Raw genomic sequence first — 23,487 nt, 5'->3', positions numbered from 1 at the left:
ATCTGAGTCTTAATTATCATAAAGTTCAAAGTAATGTGGAGTTCTGAGCCTATAGTAATGTGGAGTTTAGAACCTGTAGGAAGGCTCATCCTTCCAGAAATGCCTTCTCTTTAGTTATTTGCAATGTAGACATGCAAATTGTCTCAATATGAAAGATCCCTTTGCCCTACTGCAATTCACAGTATCTCAGTGATCACCTTGCAAAAGAGCCTGGGGCTTTTTCCCCATTCAGGAGTTAGGGTCATATATGGTAATTTCACTAAGGCAGAGGGACTGAAAGTTCTTACAGAAAGGGTTTTAACAGGTGAAGTAGACCTTTTATGTCAAGTGGGCCCCACTAGCTCAACTGGAAACAAAGAGGGATCACATCACCTTGTCTTTAAAAATGTAGGTAATGAATAAATGGTTAATTTTTCATCATTTAATGGGACAGAAAAAACAGAGGCCACCAAATTCCAGTTCCGGGATTGGTAAAGAGGTTTGAGGTGGAGGCCTGTAGATATTTTTTTTAAAGGCCCTTACTTCAGTGATTTCATTTTAAATTGTTGTTTGTTCTTAACTTGGACATCCGTGCATATTCCTGTGAGATGGATACCACAAAAGACAGTCTGTGATTTAAATTGGGGTTGATCTGGATTCTGCTACTGTGGGATGTCAGTGAAATTTTTGTTCTGGAAAGTCCAAAATTTTCTGAAGAGCTTGGCATACAGCATGTATAAACTCATGGAGGATATTCAGGACACGTTTGTTGGTTGGTGGACAAGACAAGGCAACAAGAGCAAAACTCCAAACAACCCAGAAGGTACTCCTTGTCTGCATAGCTTTGAGTAAACAAGATTCTTGAAGATATCTTGAAACTATAAAACTGCAGCTTGACAGAACATGCAGGTTCCTTGACACTGGTATGAGGAAATCTGCCACTTTGGTTACACCGTCTTGCCTAATATGGTGCTACAGATTGTACTGTGTGATGCAACCTCAGTATCCATCCCATCCCTCTAGTGGAAGAACATAAAGATGTGTTTGCAGTCTTCTGAGTTGATGTAGGAAGATTTTCTGAGGACTAGTGTAGAAAGGCAGAGAGGTCGTTTGGAGGTGGGAGGAGGCTAATGAAGGAGGCAGATATTGGATTGAATTTTTCTTAGCATTTGAAAATTATCTTGCTATTGAAAGGATTCCTGATGCTTACTCTATGCCCCATAGCAGGAAAGCTATGGTGTGAATGTTTCCTTTCTGATAATGTTTAGGTGTTTTGATTAGGGGTATGAATCAAATTAAGATTTATTTTCTGAGCAGTGGACCTTAAGCTTTGTAGGGCTTTCCCAGACAACTTAGGTAGGAGGGATACAGTTCGGATGAGAAGATATGACATATTGTAGGGTGTGCAAATAGCCGCTCACTACAAGCAGGGCACCGCAGAGGGTCAGCCGAAGTTCTGGAGATTTTTGTGTTTTGAAATATCAAAGCTGTCTTGCAGCTTTGAGAAGAAAAATGTCATACACAGAAATCAACAGTCTGTTTCACTTTCTGCAGTGAGGTAATACTCATATGCAAAATCTCAAAATTAAATTTGGTAAAAAGTAATGCCACAAAACGTTTATTGCAACTCCAGTTTAAAAGGATGCACAAGTTTCTCAGTATCTATTTGTCTAGCTTTAAGAATGAGCAGAATTCATATTAGCCAACTGGAGAAAATAGTCACTGTTTCACTGAAAAAATGCTTCATATCTGAGGCATCTTTATGTCCAAACTTGCAGAGGCTTGTTGTTTGCCATGGTAGTCTTCACACAGAGCTGGTCTGACAACCTGAGACCTGTCATCCTCGGGTAGGCCAAAGGTTCATCTAGGTTAGAGTGCTGTCTTCAAGAACATTCAATGGCAGATTGAGAGGAGAACAGGGTGGTTCTTCTCTTGGTGGACAAGTTGAGCATGAGTCAATGGTTTGCCCCTATAGTGAACAACTCCAAGTCTGTGTACTGAGCTGTATTAGTAAGAATGTAATTATCAAGTCAAAAAAAATGTTGTTTCCCTCGGTTCAGCACTTATGAGGCTGCATCTGGATTCTGCATACAGTTCTGGGCTCCCCAGCACAAGACACACCCTGAAATACTGGAGCAAATCCAGTGAAGGACCACTAAGATGTTTAAAAGAATGAAGCACATGTTATACTAGGAAAGACTGAGACGAGTGGTTTGTTCAGTTTAAAGAAAGAAAACAAAGTCTCATTGTTGTCTTCAGCTACTTTATAGGGGTGTACAGAGAAGAAAAGAGCCAGACTCCTCTTGGAGGTGCACAGTGAAAGGAAGAGAGACTAGCGCGAATTGCAGCAAGAGAAATTCCAATTAGATGTGAAGAAAACGAATTTCACAATGAGAGTAGTCAAGCATTGGAAAGCGTTGCCCAGAAAGATTATGGAAACTCCATCCTTGGAGATATTAAAAAATTAATGCCTTCTATACTGGCCATGGTCTAGTGGTGGGGTGGGGATGTGGGGAACCAGGTGACCTCCAGTGGTCCATTCCAACCTGAACTGATTCTGTGATTCTTATAGATGAATGTCAACTGTTGCTGGCAGTCAGCTGTTTAGGGACTTTGTGGCATATTATACTTGTCCTTATGAGTTTACATTTCTAGATTTGGCAAAGCAGACATGGACAAAAGAGTAGCACATTTGATTGATTTTAGCTACTCGAAAAAATGTTGTTTCTTGGAAAACAAGTGTTCAGATCTCTTTAGTAAGAGCTGCTTCCCAGAGTTGGTTAAGTATGGCCTCTTCACAATTCCTAAAACTAACTCTGAAATTTATGGTAGGTACTCTGTTCACATTGAAAAATTATGGGTGAATTTTTTGCCTCATTGGCAAACCCGTAGTGGTTTCCGTTAATCTGGGAAGTACTGTTTTAATACACGTATGTTAATTGTGGGCCTCTGATAGTTTTCTACTTTTATCATTGTATCTTGTCTTTTCCCAAAGTCTTACCTCTGCAAGTTGTTATTTTGAAGAAGAAAAAGCAATTACTTGGTGAACAAATGTTTATTTACTTTAATGGGCCTGTTACATCTGATAAAATATTAGTGCATATTTTTCTGAGAGTGAGGACGTTTGTCACAATTATTGATATGTTGCTTTTATTTTTGGAGCCCTGAATGGAGCACAAATGTGATGCCAAATACACTGCTGCAAAACATCATTAGTTAAGTGCCTGCTTTATTCTGCATGGGAGGATGTTATCTGCCTGCATTCCAGAAAGCATTGATGCGCAGTAGCTTGCTCCCATTCTCACATTGAGGACGTCAACAGTGCTGAAAAAATGGCACATGGAATAGCTAAAGAACATATTCTCAGACACCATGTGTATCTGGGAAGAATCTACAAGCCAAGACAGATATGGATACGGTCACAAGTGGGAATTCACACCTCTTAGTGAGTCCGGTGCATGTTTATATGGAATCCAGTACACAGACTCCATCAATTTTATTGTGTGTGGGTGGTTAAGGTTGTCCACCCATGTGCAATTAACATATCAGACTTTTAAAGTCTTGCTCAATGGAAGATTTGAGAACCAAGTGATGTATTTCTTAAGGCATCAAACTGTGCCAAAATATTTGGGTATTTGCCTGAAGGAAGGTGAGTTTCCATTTTCCACACCTTAAGAAAGATCAAAGGAGCCTTTCTTTAGAATTGCAGGTATCAAGCTGGGACAGATCCCAGGTGAGGGTTTCATATGTTATTTTAGAAAGTAAAAAAAAACACCAACACCGTGACTCTGCAAAGGCCAGAGCTGATCTTTATTCTTTTTCTTTGTATCTTCTGATCTCGTTAAGCTAAATGACAAGGCTGTGATACCTACTGTAGTGCAACTAGCTTGTGAATCCTTTGAGTTACTTAGGGTCATACCATTGATGTTACTGAATGACTTGATTCTTTACAGATAGCAGCAAAACAGGCATTAACAGCTTAACACTTAGCAGTGAATGAATTGGACAGCGAGCATTGAATAGGACTTATTTTAAATTGCCTTCTATTTTGTATTTTAAGATGTAATTTCCAGGTGCTTAGCACTTTGAAGTTCTGTCACACTGAAGTCTGTCAAACTGAAATATTTGAGGAAAGGTTTCTTAGTTTTTTTCATGTCTCAGAACAAGGTTAGAGGACGTACATTGGTTTTACCTCTATTAAAATATTATAACTTTTATAAAAAAGAAAGTACAACTTATGAAGAATTGGCAAAAGATGAAGGTCAACATGGAAGGAGGGATGGTTATGAAGCATTTGGACCTGAAATCTAATACGGATTCTCTCACAGAGCCCCTAATTAGATATAAGCGGTTTTTTTTTTTTCCTTTTGCTGTTAGCAAGTGCCTGCCCACCCAGCTCTAATGGCTGAAGCACTTAGAGGATAGCAAGCTCCCTCTGCAACCTATTAGTGCCTCGTTAAGTACACCAACTATTTGTAAAGCATTCTTTAGGATGAGGAGCACTCACAAAAAGCCCTGGAGGGAATGAGTCAGTGCAGATTTAGGGAGGTGTGGTAGGCAAAACTTAGAGCCACATGCTGAACGATGAGTGTGAACAGAAAGCTGGAGGATCTGCCCCTTCCCAGAGAATGGTGGGTCGCTGAGTAAGACAGGGGCCCAGTGGAAGACCTATTACGTGACTATGTAATTAATAACTGTCATACCATCCGAGCCTCAGGAATAAACTTAGTTCTGTCATTATTTTATTGCAGAAGCTTTGATTTTGACATCTTTTTTTTTTTAGTTTTTCTAGGGGCAATTTTGTACATTGTGCAGCCTGATGGGGTCTATGCATTGTTACATTTGACACTGAAGGTTTCCAGATTATTTGCGGTGCAACAAGGAGAGGAATTAGGAAAGAGAAGTACAAGGATGAACTGACATATCAACTATTATTTTCTTGACTGGATGGAGTATGTTAGGTAATGATCTCCAGTGGATGGAGCCACCCTAGTGAATATCTGTGCTGTGATATTAACGCCTTTTGGAACAATCCAGAGAGTTCCTCAGAGATGGGAGACTGTCTGACAATTTCTAGAGTAGATATTCAGAGGTACTGGATCCATATAAGACCCAGAAAATGGATAATCAAGGACTGAAGCCAACTTTATATCTTAGAGAGCAACCATCTTACAATTAACTTGATTTCTGCAGAAAAAAGGGCAGTTTCAAGCTTTGCTATGTTATTTTTCAGAAGAAACTTAGACGATAACTTTTCTCACTACCAGCTCCTCATTACCTCATGATCTATGCCAGAAAAGCTTCCTGTAGGGACGTTTAACTCACCTTATGGGATCATGGCACGGAAAGGTGTATTCCTCTAAAGGTAATAGATCAATATAGTCTTTGTCGGAATACTTGTAAATTTAGCCTGAGTATTTCTGAGAGTGAAAGCGAGGCTGAATCAAAGTTAATGAGAGGCTTCAATGATTGGTTTCAATGGTGCCAGGGTTTCAACCCAGATGTCTGAAGAACAGGAATGTCCTACTAATTCTGAACACTGTACCAACAGCGTTAGAGAGAAACCTCAAAGACCTCAAGATGTATGTCAGCCTGGTTTCAGTTGCAAACCTGACCACAAAGGCCAGTGAACTTCAATGTACTCTCAGACTGCAAAAGAAATAGTAACTTCTTAGCCTGCAGAAGAGGGTTTAGAAGAGATTGCTGACTAACAGACATCACTTTTCTGTGTTGTCCTGTGCAGTTGTACAGGCCAGGAATTTGGTAGCATTAATCAGTAACATTACTTCTCCCTACAGATGTTGCCTCAGTAGTAGTGTATAATATTCTGGTAGGAAAGCGAAGAGTGATATTAACCGTTCTTAAAAGATCACAAGTAAACCAAATTTTCTTGTTTTCAGATGTATTTATTATTAGCTCCTTTGTAAAACAAGCAAGTAATTGCATTTATAGCAAAAATAAGATATGTACACTTAATAAATACTAACGGCACTTGTAGAAAGATTACCATCAGTTTTCTGAAATATCAGATACTTCCAACATTTCAATATTTAAATATCTTAAATAGCCACCCATTTATAAGACTGGGGAAAAAGGAAGCATGGTCACAATGGAAGTAATTATTTAATTTCAGTGATCCTGTATGAGGAATTAAGGGCTAAATCCTCAAAGATATTTTAATGTACTTTGCCCTCCTGAAATTCAGGACTTAGGTGGTTTGACAAAAATGTACAGGCTTGAACACATGCTTCTGCTTCTTTCCAGACCCGGGGACTTACACTGTAAGCAGTTCAGAACTAGGACTTGAGGTTTTTTTCCTAAGGTTCTGTGAAGACACCTAGCACATGTTGCAATACTAGGGAAATACTTTCAAAATGAACTATAAAAGTCTGTATTCTAAAACTCTAACTTTAATTAGATGCTTAACATCCATATATAAAATCAGCTACCGACTGCTCTCTGAAATATCAGATACACCACAGTTAAACTTTGAAATAATTTAAGCTGCCTTGGTTTCAGTTGCAGATTCTTGACTAGTCGTGCCCTGTGGTTTTGCCTGTGGCACAGCAGCTCTGAATTGATTTTATTGGCAGAAAACTCCACTGTAAGAGATGCACTGGGTACACATGGGTCACTGAATAAAGAGCCTCCAATGATCACAGACAAGAAAGAGAGGGAGTTCTGTTTAGGAGGTGTTGTATTCCACTGTTGGCTCCCGTTTCCTCTCATGTTCATGAGAGGTGCCAACAGGACTCTCAACCACAGCACCTCAAAGCTGCCTCCACGCCAGCACTCCCATTGCTGCCACTGCAGCTTGGGTTCAGCTGCAAGTGTAGGGCTTTGAGAGTGGTTGGTCTCTCATGCAACAACTATTTGCAGTGTTCACCAGCTGGGCATCAACATGATGTAAGCACAGACAGCTGACAGAATGCAGCAGCTAACACTTCTAGGACTCAGAACTTGCAATTCCTTCTTTTACTAAAACATCGGCAATCAGATTGGACAATGAGGATGGCTAAAATATGTGATTTGGCTACCTCATGCAGCCAAGGCTTTCTATGCTGATACATTTCAACAAAATAAATAAAAATAAATAAATAAATATTAAAATAATTAAATAGTTAAATAATAGAACACTAAAAAAGTTCTTTCAAGTAAGTTACTTTCCAAATAAATTAACACATGAAACAGTTTAAATAGTGGTTGCTATCATCTGGCATTGCAAGTCACATAGAGTAAATAAATACTAATAAATAAATAAATAAATAAATAAATGCAATACAATAATATGCAGAACCTACAATAAAAGCTGACAGCAATGTATCAAAATACCATACATGTTAATATAACATGAAGTATGCTAAAGGTCTTACTCAAATCAGGGGAATTTAAAAGAGATGCTAAAATCAGAACCATATTAATCTGTTACAAAAAAAGATATAGTACAGCTTCTCAATAATCTCAAATGCGTATTTTTCTTGTAATTATGCTTATGTTCTTGTGCTAATTCATTCTTTGCTTTCTTTAAGAGCATTGTGCCATTCTTTTAGAATCTCTTACTGGTTATCTGTAAAATAAGAGAAAGGAAATTTACACAAGGATTATCTTTATTTTCCTCAGACAGAATCACAGATTGGCAGGGGTTGGAAGGGACCTCTGGAGATCATCTAGTCCAACCCCCTGCCAGAGCAGGGTCACCCAGAGCAGGTTGCACAGGAACGCGTCCAGGCGGGTTTGGAATGTCTCCAGAGACGGAGACTCCTCCACCTCTCTGGGCAGCCTGTGCCAGGGCTCTGCCACCCTCAAAGGAAAGAAGTTCCTTCTCATGTTTAGGTGGAACTTCCTATGCTCAAGTTTGTGCCCATTACCTCTTGTCCTGTCCCTGGGCACCACTGAAAAGAGCCTGGCCCCATCCTCCTGACACCCACCCTTTAAGTATTTATAAGTGTTGATAAGATCCCCCCTCAGTCGTCTTTTTTCCAGACTGAAGAAACCCAAATCCTTCAGCCTTTCTTCATAAGGGAGATGTTCGAGTCCCCTAATCATCTTGGTAGCCCTTTGCTACACCCTCCCCAGCAGTTCCCTGTCCTTCTTGAACCGGGGAGCCCAGAACTGGACACAGTACTCCACATGCGGCCTCACCAGGGCAGAGTAGAGGGGGAGGATGACCTCCCTTGACCTGCTGGCCACGCTCTTCTTGATGCACCCCAAGATGCCATCGGCCTTCTTGGCCACAAGGGCACATTGCTGGCTCATGGTCATCCTGTTGTCCACCAGGACTCCCAGGTCTCTTTCCACAGAGCTGCTCTCCAGCAGGTCAGCCCCCAACCTGTCCTGGTGCATGGGGTTATTCCTCCCCAGGTGCAGCACCCTACACTTGCCCTTGTTGAATTTCATAAAGTTCCTCTCCACCCAACTCTCCAGCCTGTGCAGGTCTCTCTGTATTCTAGTCCATTTCTCAATAAAGCTTTGCTGGTCTGAGCCATCTAGTGAAATGCCACCACTCAATTTCTCTACAGGACTCGGGATGACTTAATGCAAGGCTCAGAAGTTCCTGTGTCTGATGGAGATTAGCGATTCAGCTTCAACCGAAGAGAGTCAGGCACCTCTCCAGCTACGGCCCTTTTGAAATTTTCCTTCAGTTCCCATTGGCAAGTAAATAAATGCCCCTGTACCAATGAAGACTGGGTCCACAGGACAACATAATCTCATTTCTGGTGTTTCACTTGGGCTACAAGTTTACAACTTTTCAACAGTGTGACTCAAGAAACTTGGAGGTCAGAGAGATTTGCATCTACACCTAATTGAAAAAACCCACCCCAAAATTACAAAACAAAAGAGAGGAAGAAGATAAAATAATCTGCATAATTCTTTTTGGTGTTGATCTGAAGGAGGCTGTTTCCATATTTAAAAATCTGTTCTGACCTGGAAAGCCAGGCTGAGAGTAATTTAGAGCTGTCAGAGAATGCTGATCATTTCACAGAATAAGAAAACAGCCATTCTTAGGACCAGCAGAAGCTGCTAATAGCTTTTCTCTGTAATAGCAAATATGTCCTCTCTGTCTCTCACTCCCTTTCTTATTTTACTGGTAAAACTTGGCTGTATATAGATTGTCTGCTGCATTTCAATGCTCAACATTGATTCATAAGTATCAATGAACAGAAAGCATAAAAATCAGCATGGCTTACACTAGCAAAGGCTAAATGCCCATATATTTCTTAAAGAATATTTTATAATTGCCCAGTTAGGTAGAATGCTACTTATGCCCATGAACCTACATCCATTGTTTCCTCTCTGATTTAAATGGATTCTAATTGTTTCCTCAATTATTATTTTTTTTTTAAGAGAATCATCATTTAGACAGCTCTTACAGATATTTAATGAAAAAATGTTCAGGAGACAAAAATGGTTACGAGGAAATGTGAAATAAATGAGTATTTAAGAAGCACAAGAAGTTCATAGACTCCTTCCTCTCCTGAGTAAGGAATCATCCCTGCTCCTCCAGTAGAAAGTTCTTTAAGTCTCACCTGCAATGTGAAGACCATTCGCTCCAGGATGAATTGTAATAGCGGTCCCTGGCCCGCACAGAGATCTTGTCCTTTGGCCCAGTCATTGGAATCTGAATAGACTGCTCCTCAGCATCATAGACCTATGAACAGGGCACAGCTCCATCAGCGGATTGTAAAGGTGAAGCAGAATATACAATAAAGTGCCAGATAGATTGCAACAAGCACATGTAACTCAAAAATCCCACTGGTAGTCTGTTATTTCAGAGGCACCAGTCTTTACCCACAGATACCAAACTCACAAGGACTTATGAGAACTTGAGCCTCAGTAGAAACAAACTAAAAAGCCCACTTTCCACTGAAGCTGATGTTGTAAAGTGATCCAAACCCCAGACTGAAACAGTCATTAAAACAAAGGGTTATTTGTTTGTCTGGGTTTTTCTCTTTTTTCTTCTTCTCCCAGAATGGGAAGCCTAAAAGGCAGAAGTTGCTGCTTTTCAGTATTGTTGAAATTTCCACTGAGGACTTGTGGCTGATACAAGAAGCACTCTAGACTCGCCAGTTTCTCTACCTAATGGACTGCAAATCAAGGAGTCAACACTAGGGGAATGGCCCCATCTGCTGGTACAGGCTTGCTTACTTTTTTCACATAGAAAAAGACATCCTCTTTGAAGACAGCCATCTTTGATTTAATCAGTTGACAAACTGGAATGATCGTTACATTTGCTTACTTTTCTGATTGCTGGGCCAAGGAAGAGCAGCACTGCAGTTAAGGACCTGCACCGTAGTCAACTGGTTTGTGTATTTCTTTCCAGTTCTGCTGTTGATTTCTTTGGCAAACTAGGCAAATCACACTACTACTGTTGTGTACCCTTTAGTGTTTCCATCAGCATTAGCAAAGGAAGCAAAACCATTTTGTCATTTAAAGCTAATACAGAGTAGCAATGTTTAGTTAACAATTAACTAGTAACTGGAAAGCGAGTGGCAAAGACTGTAGTCTTCTCCGGTCTCCACAGAAATGCTACCAAATGAGTCATTGATGCCTTATTTGCCAATTCACCTATAAAGTCTGAGCTACTCAGGTGCAAACAACATACAAGGAAATCAGCGCAACAGATCCTAGACTTCTTGATTTGGAAATTGGGATTTTCCCACATTAGGACCCACACAGCCTACTAATGAATTAGTAAATACATTTCTCAAGCTAGCACAGCTGTGCAATGCTGGGCAGGATTTTACCTCCCCAGTTACATCAGGGTTGCATCCACCCCAGAGTGTGTTGTTTGGATCTCACTGCTCATAGGAATAGGACTGGGAAGGAGGTCTTACTCTGCCATATTTGGGTCTCAGCATCCTTTTTTTTTTATTTTTTAATTTTAGTCCATGATTTTATATATTATTATATTCTTCAAGCAAGAAAATTGTGTTTCAAATGTTGTATCTCTACCTGGATTTTGCGTTTCTTTGTACTTTCAACTTTGACCCTGAAAGTCAAAGGGAAGTAGGACTTTGGTGTGCTCCATGTTCTGGGATATGTCCAGGTCACTGTTCCATTTGTGGCCACATGCTGACATTGAGGTGGGTCAGGTTTTACTGCAAGAAGAAAATATAGAAGGAATTAATTCACATTAGCATCAGATGTTGGTGTACTGCTGCTGATAGTTTTATAGGGATCGGCTTTTGGAGCCTCCATGAGGTTAAGAGAGGAGTAAGCAGGATGTGTAAGAACTGCTTTGTATGCTTCTTATGGAACATTAAGCACACTCCTGGAGTCTCTCTGGGTAAGATCCTCCTTCTTTTTTTTTTTTTTTTTTTTTTTTTTGTGTGCGTGGAGGGTTGCAGAGGGCTCTGTTGGACAGAGGAATATCTTTAACCCCTGCTGACCATTAGGGCATTCAGCAAAATATCTGTTTCTTTAGGATGCTGCTTCATTTTCCTGTGCCCTGTGGCATCATGGTCACAACTGGTCCTCCTATTTCCTGTCGTTTCTACTAACTTGCCCTGGATTCATATCTGTAAGAATGGATCAGGAGGGAAGCATACATAGAGTTAACCATTATCTGATTATATCTGCAGTTCTCAGAGTTATTGGTTATTCTCTGACTTCTCCCACATACCCCTTCCAAACAAGTCCATCTAAAAGAGAAGGCCACAGAAACTTCTGGGAGATGTTGGGGTGAGAGGGTTGGAGGTCACAAGCTAGGGAGATGTTGCTTCTTCACTTCCTCATCCTCTTCCAGTCTGCTGCTATGATTTGTTTTCCCCTGTTCCAGTAACTGGGGGCTCGATACAGATTTACAGTAGAATAGGGCAGGGATTCCCAAGCTTGGTTTGATCAGCTACCATTGTTAGTTCCACTATCAGCAGCAAGAAGAAAGCTAAGAATTAATCATGATTCCTGGTCTACTCACTGATATCTCTGATGAAGAAGCTGCTAGTGTAGTTCTCATATTCCACCTCGTCAATGACCTCCAGGAACATCTCAACTGGCCGGTGCTCTTCAGCAAATGGACAGTAGTTTTCTTTCTGGCACTGGACTGTGTATTCAGTCACTGATTTATCAGTGTGAGCCACAGGGCTGCTGCAGGTTACGTCTCCTTGAGAGCTGAATACAGAACCGAGAAAAGAACTGGAAATGCTGGTTTGTTCTGAAAATTTGTTGCCACAATGAGAATGTGTAGTTGGTAAGGTCATGTTTTAATGTTGCTTGTATCATTCTGCACTTCAACAGCCACAGAAACAGTTGAGTGGGAGTTCTTATATTTTCAGTGCTGTATTAATGTAAAATCACAAAAGCCCCCCTGCCTTAGCAGAAGGAATTAGCGTTTAGACCTAAACCAGGATATCTCATTTCTTATTAGCCCTGTCCCATGACAAGCTCTAGTATCTTACTTTATTCCTTAGCCCCTTTCAAAACCTTGCTGGCAGAAATAAGGGAAGGCTGAAATGCATCCATCTATAAAGCACTATCTATAAAGCACTATCTGGTTCTATTTTTGCATTCAGCAAAATAACACACTTTGCAGTTGTCTTCTTTAACAAACTGAAGTGACCTTTGCTCAAGCACTCCATGTTTTGGAGAAACCCCCAAGAGTAGTGGAAAGTAGGAAATCCCCACAAGGTTCCCCTCACATATTTCCCTTGCAGGTTTCTGCAGCGTTCCTCAACAGGACTTGTCAGTGGACATGTGGCTTTCGCAGTGGGTGCAGCCTCCCACTCCCTTAATTTCGCTGGATCTGCTGCAAAGGGACTCAGTGCTATGATTGTTTCTGGTTTTGGCTCAACTTCCTCTCTCTCCCCTGCATGAATGTTTTTTGCTCTTGCTTAAGTTATTCTGTGGCTGTTCTGTAGCAGCTGTAACAGACCAGTGGGGGTTGTTCCATTTTCAAGTCTTCATTAATTTCTGAGCAACTTCCATGCCCTTATTAGTTAAGTTAGTTCCAGTGATGGCTCAAAACATTTTGCAGATGTTCAGACTCTGGAAGTGGGATTCCTCGCCTTCTACATGTCCTCAATAGCCTAAACCCCAGGATCTCCTACATAGAGGAGACCCTACACAAAGCCCCTACACAAAGGGCTCTTACTATGAGGTTGTTAAGGAAAGTACAAGCTCTTACCCTTCTAGACTTCTGATTGTGAACTTCACATTTGGACTCTCATTTTCTGTCATCCATGAACATATGAAAATTCCAGAGTAGTTCTTTGCTTCACATTTTAAAAATGTCCTGTTTGGCTCTAGATGAAAAAAGAAAGAAAACATGATTTATTTACTTTTTTTGCCAAAACGGTCAAAGCAGAGAGAAAACAGTAATTCAATAGACTCCCATCTACTTTGGCAGGTGGTGGGCACATAGGCAGACACAGTCTCTTACTGCCCTTGGGCAGCCGCCTGTAGTTAAAAAGCCGTATAACCACAGTTAGGCTGGTTTACATGGCAGCACGTTAATCACATCTAGGTGGCTGTTGACATGGGCTAGAGCATACCCAAGCTGTGGCAGATAGCTGTCAGTAAGAGATTTATATAGACAAATCCACTGTTCCTTTCACAAAGAAACATCGCAGCTATCCGATTGGCAAACCTCTGTATTTGTTACCCTGCGCATGAGAGTGCACACAGTGGATAATCTCATGTCTTCACACACTGGGGCACGTGATGGAAATGTCTCCAGTGTGAGAAGTGAATGAGGCCTCAGTATGGGCCTCAGTGTGTTTTGTTTCTGCTGTCCCAGCACTGCAGACTCTCAACAACTCTATACTGTAGCCTGGATGTAGCCAACTGGCAGACCAGCCTACTGCATCTGATAGGTGGCTCCAGGAGCCAGGGAAAAAGCTTTGGAAATTCATAAGTTCCTGTCACTACTTTAATATGAGAGATAAATGAGTGAGGTTCATGCAGAAAATGCAGAACACCACAGGCTTGTCCCAGTGGGTTAATTGTGAATGGAGAAACCCAAATGACAGCACTTAAAATCTAGGTCAGTCCCCGGTTCTGTCAAATCATGTAGCCGTGGTTTTGCAAACCCTCTCCTGAGTGCTGGGTCAGCGAGATGGAGGCAAAGCTCCCCCACAAGACAAGCAGTGGTGTGGTATTGATGTTATCCCGTATCTTACCATTCCTACCATCGCTCCATCCTATAGGTCCAGAGAGTCCTAAATTAATCTCATGGCAACCGATTCCTAAACTGCTCATCAGCTGCACCATAAACAGAACCACAGAAGCAATCAGTAAAGCATTTGAAGAGGACCCATTTTAAAGTGGATATCTCTCATGCCTCTCTCCAGAGAGCTCCCTCTGGTCCTCACAAAGCTCCAACGCACAAAGCCGAGCAAGATACATCACAGCATCTTATGACCGTACCTTTAAAGCTTTTCAGAATTGACCTTATCATTTGCCCATTGGAGTCTATTTTAGTTATGAGGAAGAAATCATAGCTGACAATTTCATGGGTATTAGCTGTCAGACAGGTGTAGTTGCCAGCATCTGGGAACTCTTTCACTTCGGCAATCAGAGTCTTTCCAGTTCCTTTCAGTTCAGTGCCCTTTTTCCAGTAAACTGGCAGTGCATCATCAGGTGTGTTACAGGTGAGCTCCACTCTTTTAGCTGGTGTTTCATCATTCCACTCTGATTCTATGACGTACACTGGACGTTGCAGAGAAAGACATGTTAGCAGTTACGCATACTTAGCAGTGTGAAGACTGAACTGAGCCCTTTTTTTCAGCTCTGCTCCCCAGGAAAACTGTTAACAAATCTCTGGCTTTCTGGCCCAAGGCCTCACCATCACTTGGAAGTCTTTACTACAAGAAGAGGTTCTACTTAGAAATTTACAGAAACTGCTGATGACTAGGGATGACATTTTAATGGAAGAAGTGATTTTTTTTTTTCCCGTGTTCCCAGACGATCTTCCAATGGTTCATAACCATGGGAATTAAGCAGGTACCTTTGTTTTAAAGGTGAGGGTGCCAGGACACACTGAGCCCAGGTATTCCTCCTGCATGTGGCCTGTGGCCTTTGCTCACAGAATGGCACGTAAACCCACTCTGTGCTATGGTGCTTTGCTGTGGTGCAAAGCTATGACGCTTTGCCCTCTTCAGCGTCAAAGGTCTGTGAGTGAGCAATGGGAAGGACGGAAGCTCTGGGTAAGTGGTTTCTATTTGCCCGTAGCTGATGCTGTTTTCCATTTTCTGCAGGGAACAACCTGTACTCCTATCACCCTGGTCCCAGTGGAGCAATTACTAAAAGACGGGGGATCGCTGAGCTACAGCAGAGCTACGTAAACAGCAACAGGGAGATGTTCTCTTCTAAATGCCATCTTGTAACTCCAGAGTGCCCTGCTGATCTTTCCAACTTAGAAGACTCACCACGCAACAAAATAATTTGGAACAATTCCATTAAAGGAGCATTATCTTCTCTTGTCTCTTTGCTGTGGTTGGCTGAAAAACTTCACCTATGTTTCTGAGTGGCAATAGTTCTCAAATTCAACTGTCATTGCTCAGATATACACTACTGCTCTCACAGGCTCCCCAACCATGTTCAGTGCCTTCAGAGACATGCAAGAAGTGTCAAAAATTTGTTTCTTAGTGTGCCAAGACTACAGCAAGCACTTATCCCAGGCAATCAGAGTTCCAGTGAGCTCTAAGATCTTTTCATTTCACTACCACAATGAGACCTTTAAGACTTTACCACAAAGAAGAAACACCAAGAAATACAGGTCAAATGCTGAATCTAAAATGGCAGAAAATATGCAACTCTAGCAAGCCAGGAAGCTTACCAAACTGCTTATGGATATTTGAAGCCCAGGCAAGGTAAATCTTACAGACTTCAAACACAAAGATTATTCTCAATATTGACAAATATATTTGCAGTTTTCAGCACCGTGGTATTGCCCAGGGAACCCAAAGGATAAATCATTTTTTGTAAAGATACAGGGAAAAATAATTAAATTACTTTTTACAACTAAACCACAATCAAATTGAGAAGGCTTTTCTCATATTCATTAAGGTTCTTCGTTTTGGATTTGCATTGAAGACAGCCTGGATGATGGAGCTACACTGGGTGAATAAAACCAGCAAATTTGATTATCTGAATTTAGCCCAATTTTCTGGTAAGTTATTCAAAAGATTTGTTTGTTTGTTTATTACCGACCCCCTATTTTTACAAATGTATTTACATTTAAATTATTTACGAGAAAAGTGGGATAAGCTATTTCTAGGTTTTAGGTTTTACTGTGAAATATTCTTTTTGGCAATTAATTCTCCACTTTTTGGGCTGTTACCTAAGTCACAAGATACTGTTTCTGCTTCCAGACTGCATAACCGAAACAAGAGAATGGAGAATTCTAATGCAAATATTCAGAACGGCTGTTGTACCACATTTGAGGACTTTTAAATATTTCTTCCATTAATACCAATTAGTTGGCTAGTTATTCACAAACAAATAGGAAGAGCCTTGGCATAAGATGCTATAGTTGACAAATCCTGTGCTTGTGGACACAAGTATAATTCTGAAATACCCTCGTGTCCTACAGCTGTAGGTCTCAGTAAGTGAAGACTGCTTACCATTTTCCCTCAGTTTCCACTGCGCTTCCAGAAGGGCAGCAAAGGAAAATAATGAAAGTAAGGTAAATAGTAGGTGAGACATCTGTAGAGAAAAAATAAATTATTAAACTTCCTTGAGGATGGTTAACTGTGTACTGAAATCAAGCTCAATGCCGGACAGGATAATAAGACAGAGTCAGTTCCAGTGAACTAAGAAACACTCTCCCATTCGAAGAACTCTTAGACTACATAAAAATTGAATATCAGGTTTCTACTGGAGCTTAAGCTAAGATTTTGATCCAATTGTAATTCACACCACAAACCAATTTAAAGAAGAAATCACGGAACTTAGAGGAAACTGTTGTGTGTGTAGGTCTTACACGGTCAGCAGCTCAGAAGCATTCCCAGGTCCCTCAGTTAAATATTCCTCATGCAAGAGAAGTCCTGCTGATGCCAGTGAGGCTAGTTGCATGAACAAGGCATTGGACTAAAGGATCAATGGCCATAAAATTCCAGTCATACAAAGCTTTTAAGTATATTTCTTCGTTTAAGCATGACAATAGTCCTATTTAAACGAAGGACTGCGTTTAAAGGAAGGATGTGCTGAAGTGTTTTGCTGGACTATAGTCTTCACTATCGCTGTGGGAACAAGTGACAGCAGTGTCAATAATGCAGTGCAGAGCTGGCATCAATACTGACACTTGCCTAACTGGTACTAGTTCTACTATCCACCTGAGGTTGCACAGTCTAATTAATTTTGCAAGCAGTTTCAGGGAAAATTCCTACGTGATTCAGTGCCACAGCTCTATTTGCAGAAACGGCTGGATATCATTGTTGCTGTGTTCATTGAGACACATACATGTATCTCACTGGAGAATACGTAAGCATATCGCTGTATATAAAATAAAAAAATGTATATTTGTCCTAAATTCAAAATACAGCTAGAGCTCTTCATGAAACACAAAACATATGTGCCAAATGTTGTTGTAACCACCAAGTACATAAAAAACTTTAGTGGCTGTTATTTAGATACACTTTCAGACCTTTTTCAACTGGAGATACAGCCAAATGAACAGGAGTATGACTTCGAAAAAGAGATTGGTGAATATACCTTTCAAAGTCTATTCTGACTACAGTGTGAGTCTGAATGCAGATGAAAAACACAAAATTAAGTGGTTTGGGTATTTTTTCCTCCCAAACCAGTCTTTTTCAGTGAAAGGGGAGCAGTCCTCCTTATTTCTGCTCATGTGCTATGAAACATTTTCATTTGGGTTTATGGAGGATGAGTATGTGTGTATTTCTACGTGCACCAAATCTGTTACTCACTCCTGCTATTATTAGCAGTCCTTAATCTTCATCAGAAGCCAACTGTCTCTGGACAAATGCCAAGAAATGCCGTCTGATTTTGTACACTGTACAGCATAGCTATTGATGGGACCAGAAGCTACAAGTATAGTACCCAAAAAGAGTATCTAGGAGCGGAACCAGCTCACATTGCATCTGTACTGAGAGAGAGGTGGGGGCCTCAGTGAAAAGCCAGATAGTGTCAGGCAGCCTATCAGCAGTATATTGCCTCATTAAAAAGCAAATATTCTTAGCTCCTGATGCTTTTCTACTGCAGGAAGGATTATCTGTAATCTGCGAAAGAAAAATACATTTTGCAGCTTTCCTAAAGACGCTAATTTCTTTCATTGTAACGCGGCATTCGTCACTATGCTTCATAAAACCAATAGCTGAAATACCAACTAAAACTCAGAGAAGGCTGTAAAACACGTCTTCTTTTCTGTATCAACTTTTCATCAAAATTGAAACCTTGAAAACAGAAAAGTTTCCCTGGTTTTAGGGAGAAGCTTCACAATTCAGGTTTTTTATGAAAAAAGTTAACAATTTTCATGGAAAATTATTAAATTTTTGAGATGGGAGGTGGACACCCCTCCCCCCCCCCAAAATTTTAGTGAAAAATTAATCAGAAATAAAATCAGTTTCTGAACATCACGAATCAATGCAGTTGCCCGAGCACTTTGTAGATGAGGAGAGTGTGCCAACATCATATATGGATTCCCTGTGATGTGGAACACGAGCTGCTGTAAATCAGCACAGATTCCTGCACTGAGAATCAGAATCATTTCTGTCAGAAAGGACCTCTGGGTATCAATCTGGACCTGTCCCAGCTCAAGGCAGGGCCAAGTCACTCGTGTTCCATGTTTCTTAAAACAGAGAACAGCATGACTGTAAATACATATTTGTCGATGTGCACACCCAAGCAACATAAATATTGGTAAGATACAAAAGATTACTACCTTATAACATTAGCTGTTCTGTTAGGTAGATAACAATTCTATGAGCTATAGACATACGTATATATATATAATGTGCTTAACTTCAGGCACATAAGCATAGAAATACTGTCCTGAGAAAAATGTCACGACAACTATTTAAATACACTTTTAAATTAAAGAAATAATTTTAAGTTTTCATTAGTTTAATCTGAAGCAGCTGGTACCGTACTCGTGTTGCCGCAGTGTTAGAGAAGAAAGGAATTCTCACCTTCTCCTGCGATGCCTGTTAGCTGAAGTTGCCAAGCAGGTTGGGTTTGTGATCTGAAGGAAGCAAAGCGCTGGCTCCCTTATAAATACTTCTAAACTCTGAAAGGAAAGGGATGCTCTGTTTCACCGCAATACCACAGAATTGCAACACGTGGCTTGAGTTCCTTTTTTACATAGTGGCAGAGCTAAAGCAAAAAAAAAAAAAAGTTTGGGACTCCCAGGTAAACTTTAAAGAGGAAATGAGATAATGAGATTGTTACAATGACCTTTATGTTATGCCAGAGGCATTTCCTTTCCTGCCTGATTTTCTGTCTCTCTCATACTGCCTGTTCATCATCTGAGGAAGAGTAAATACAGGCTAAATAAACTTCCAAAACTATCTAATGGGAAATACATTATGAAGACAGAAAGAGAAAGTTAAATAAACTAAATCTATTTCTACCTGGTAAGCATGAAAGAGATAATTACGTGAAATAAAATCCCAGCTACCACATCAATCAAAAGTAAAGATAAGGGGAAATTCATTTTTAATTGCTGTTTTAGAATTGTATTTACTCTAAAAATTGAGACTTAGGTCAACCAAAAAATAAACAATTAGCTACGTCTGAGAGATAAAAAACTGAAATTGTCACAATATTTTATGTTGCAGTTTTAAAATGTAGCCTATAATTTTTTCTTCATAAACTGATGTTCCTTTTAGACTTGTACTCAAGCATCTTAAAAGCCCCATACATAACATGTACTTTGAAAATGAGGAAGAAGTTTCTATTGATTTTTTTATTATTTGTGAAATAATACAAAACAATTCACTTTCTCAGGCAAACCAAAACGGAGTTGTTCTTCTAGCCCTGTTCCAAACCTAAATAAGATGACTGAAAAGTTATAAGCAAGAAGAAATACATTGCTTATAAAAGCAAAAGAAATGGTTTGAAATTCAACCTGACGTGCTTTAGGAATTCATAGAGAGACACAACTCTGTCCTATGTGCTCGCCAATGGCAGGAGCGTTCCCACAGCCCAGAGATGAAAGCTACAACGCAGTAATCCAGCAACGAAAAGATGGTGCCTGTCCCTTCTGCTCTAGTCAATGGCATTTCAGGAGTCCTTCACACAGATGAAACAACGCAAGCATCTGCAACATGTTGCATATTTGGTGCCCCCAAATATGGCAAGAATATAAAAAAAAGGAGTAACAACCCAAATTAGCAGTGAGATAAACTTATTATGAACCCCTGGGAGGTCAACAGCAGAGAGGGTGGCACGCTCCAATTTGAAAGAGGGTAGTTTCAGGTTTCTGGATTAACTGTGCTGAAAGCTTTACACAAATATACAGTACTGCCAGTGGAATCCTTTTCTTTCCTTAGCCATCCTCTTCAGAGGAGCACTGCGTGAGTAGGATCACATACGCCTTTGGCAGCTGAGCTTTAACTCCCTCCCCTCTGACAAAACACAAGACTAGAGCATTTCAATCTCAGATGGGCCTAACAACTTCGCTGCTGAGGCCAGTGTACCCATCCTGGGGCTACTCAGACGTCAGCCCCAGACTTGGCTTTGCTGGAGCTCACAGCCAGAGCTGGGCAAGAGCAGGGCGAGAGGCTGCAGGCTGGCACTGCGGCTTCTGAAGCAGGTTTGAAATGGCAGCTCTGCCACAGAGGAAAACTGCTCTCTTCACGTACTGTATTCTGAGCCTGGATCAAAGAGGTTTATTGATTTATTCACGACACAGAATTGACCAGCAACCAGTGAACTATTCATTTGGGAACCATATCAATAATATAACAGATAAGCCAGAACTTCCAAAATGTTAATTAATACCTATATGTGTCCACCCTCCGCTTATCCCCAAAAGCTCTAATCTCCCCCTCCCACACATACAGACAGCCTTACACACACACGTTGAGAGGACGTGTGGGCTACAGGCACATGTACTGTCTTTGCATCTGGCTGATGCTTGTCTTCCTCTCTTTCTTACATGATCATTTGGGACAAAGGTCTTCTCAGGCAGTTTTGGGTCCTCTGTTCACATACACTGTTAATATTCCCACTCCGACCTTAACAGCTATTGTTATCCAGGCCATTTTGCCAATGGTGGGCCCTGCAGATGCTGACGCTTCTGCTGCTAATGTTGTTTCACTGTTCAGAAAGAGTGAATGGCAGTCTAAGAAACCCCGTTGAGAAAGATGTGGCAGCAGCAGCTGGCGCACAGGCAAGTGAAATGCATTCAAACTGTTCCAGGGGACAAAATCGTCTCCTTTTGATCCTGGTCCCTGCCTGCCTGTGAAATGCATGTCAGCAGGACCCTGGGCTGTGCACCATATTCCCGTTCATCTGCTTCTCCTCCCAGGGGAAACCTTGTCACAAGGGCAAGGAGGAAGCCTCAGTGAACAGGGACACCCCTTTCCCCTTGTAGTCTCAGCCTGTTCTGATTGCAGCCTCTGGAAGCGCTTAGGGCAGCTCGCCTTTCACAAATGAGACAGAGCCCGGGCTGAATCAAGGTTAGGCAACAATTTGTTCCCATTTAAGACAATTTCCAAAATTCATTTCTGTGATAACACACGAGTTTACAGTGAGCCAGCAATGACCAGGAAAACTTGAGCTGCATTCAGTCCCTGAGCAGATACATAAGGGCACAAGTAACTTTACGTACATGTTGCCTACTCCTTTCTCAGTCCACCTTAGCTTGCCTGTTTGCTTATGTCAACCATCTATTATGGCTTTTCTTTTTTGACTGTAATGTCACTAATGCATAGTTAAACATCTGCTCAACCTGGTGGTAGTCTTTAAATGGCTGCTCAGTTCCGAAACATGGATAGTTAATGATTAATATGAATAAATACACATTTTCAGAGCGTGTGCTTGCACACATATGCATAAAACCTACGTAATTGCCTTAGCTCAGTTATTGTTACAGGACAAATGGAGTAATACGGTACCCAACCTTTATGTCAAGAATCCTGGATGCCAGTTATGGAGCATCTGTGTGGAACTTCCATGATGGGATAGTTTGCTATGATCCATCAGAGGAATTTTTAAATATTAAAACATAGAGATTGTGAAAATATCTTTTGATGACAGTCTGGTTTTCCATTATGAGCTCATATATGCTTATGGGGAAATTTGGAGGAGAGCAGCTTCTCTCCCATCATTTTATCCTACTTCCCCTATGACACTGAAAGAGAATGGTGGAAACTCTACGTCCATGTTTTGCTTTCCTCTAATGTAATAGAAACACTCCTTTTCGGCAGAAATGGCCCTTTTGAAAATGGTTTTCCTTTCTTTTGAAGGACATTGTGGGATGACAGAGTTATTTCATGACAATCCAGGAAAAAACCTGCATAACATTAGTAAAAGAAAGGTTTATATAAACTGTATAATCCGTATGATTTCTCTATATGGAATTTCCTTCAGCATCTGGCTAATTTGCATGGATGTCAATTTGGAGATTAATGCCAAAGATCAAGGTTTATTGCTGTTATTAATAATGTCATAGGGAACTCTGTTCTTTATATATAATTCACTAAACAGTGATTTATGTGACTTCATCAGGAAATACTGTGTAATACTAGCATAACAATGAACTTTCCTAAAAAACTCCAGTCGCAAGGTACTATGTGGGACCACTGAACCAAGACCAAACCTTGAGAAATGAAAAACAATAGCGGGGAAAAATACATCCCACTTCTATTAAAAATAAAAAAATTTAAGCTTTATACGTCAGTGATTCATTTGCATTATGATACAACTAGAGCAGCCCCCCCAGATGGGGACTTTGGGTATCTCTCCTTAGATGGAGAGGACAATAAGATGGTTACCTCATCTGCACTCCAAGCTGGTAGGCCATCCACTGCCTCCAGAGGAGAAATTGCACAATAGCATTACTGTGGCCTGACCTAATTAATTGGCCACTATCATGCTAATGTAGCTACTCAACTTTCAGATTAGAGCTAACTGTTGTTCAAGTGTAGGGCTGAATGTGGATATAAAATACAGGTAGACACAGAGCACTAGCTGGTGCTAAATAAGAGAAGTGGAAAGAAGGGGTTTTCATCTCTTAGTCCTACTGCCTTCTCCCCCAGTAAATGCACACCTACACAGTCAACTTATAACTCACAATGCATTGGGTGTCTCTATATAGGCTCCATTATACAGAAGCATGTATTCAGAGACAATATTAGAAGCAAAAAAAAAAAAAAAAAAAAAGAAGCAAGGAAGGAGGTAGTACCATCCTGCATAAGGATAAAAAAACCCAAGATGTATGGCATTTCAAAAGGGTTTTAAGAACCAAATCACATTTTCTACAGTAAATGACTCCAGAAAGTCAATGTGATTTGGATACCTATGTCTGTAATATGCTTTTGCAGATCTTCATTGGCACTCAGAAAACATGGGGCTGAGATACAAAAGAAACTGGTATCGCTGCAA

At 40.7% G+C, this 23,487-nt stretch overlaps 1 protein-coding gene across 3 annotated transcripts in view; it reads right to left on the bottom strand.

The window, feature by feature from the left end:
- Nucleotides 1-23,487, bottom strand: part of IL12B (interleukin 12B) — a 42,281-nt gene that overhangs the window by 5,555 nt on the left and 13,239 nt on the right. The window contains exons 4-11 of one of the 3 annotated variants that reach the window (XM_063349501.1): nt 19,068-19,251; nt 16,542-16,623; nt 14,344-14,625; nt 13,103-13,220; nt 11,897-12,090; nt 10,933-11,078; nt 9,507-9,628; nt 5,904-7,546 (exon numbers count right to left, since the gene is read on the bottom strand). In XM_063349501.1, coding sequence (XP_063205571.1) covers nt 7,543-7,546; nt 9,507-9,628; nt 10,933-11,078; nt 11,897-12,090; nt 13,103-13,220; nt 14,344-14,625; nt 16,542-16,623 — 948 coding nt within the window. In that variant the 5' untranslated portion in view covers nt 19,068-19,251 and the 3' untranslated portion in view covers nt 5,904-7,542. Of the gene's footprint in view, nt 1-5,903; nt 7,547-9,502; nt 9,629-10,932; nt 11,079-11,896; nt 12,091-13,102; nt 13,221-14,343; nt 14,626-16,541; nt 16,624-19,067; nt 19,252-23,487 lie in introns of those variants that run through there. The other 2 variants (XM_063349500.1, XM_063349502.1) reach the window with 2 other exon arrangements.

This window comes from Chroicocephalus ridibundus, chromosome 11 (genome assembly GCF_963924245.1).
Source record: "Chroicocephalus ridibundus chromosome 11, bChrRid1.1, whole genome shotgun sequence".
Taxonomy (NCBI): Eukaryota; Metazoa; Chordata; class Aves; order Charadriiformes; family Laridae; genus Chroicocephalus; species Chroicocephalus ridibundus.
Note: the sequence above shows the minus strand (reverse complement) of the source record. Positions and strands in the feature narration are given on the sequence as shown.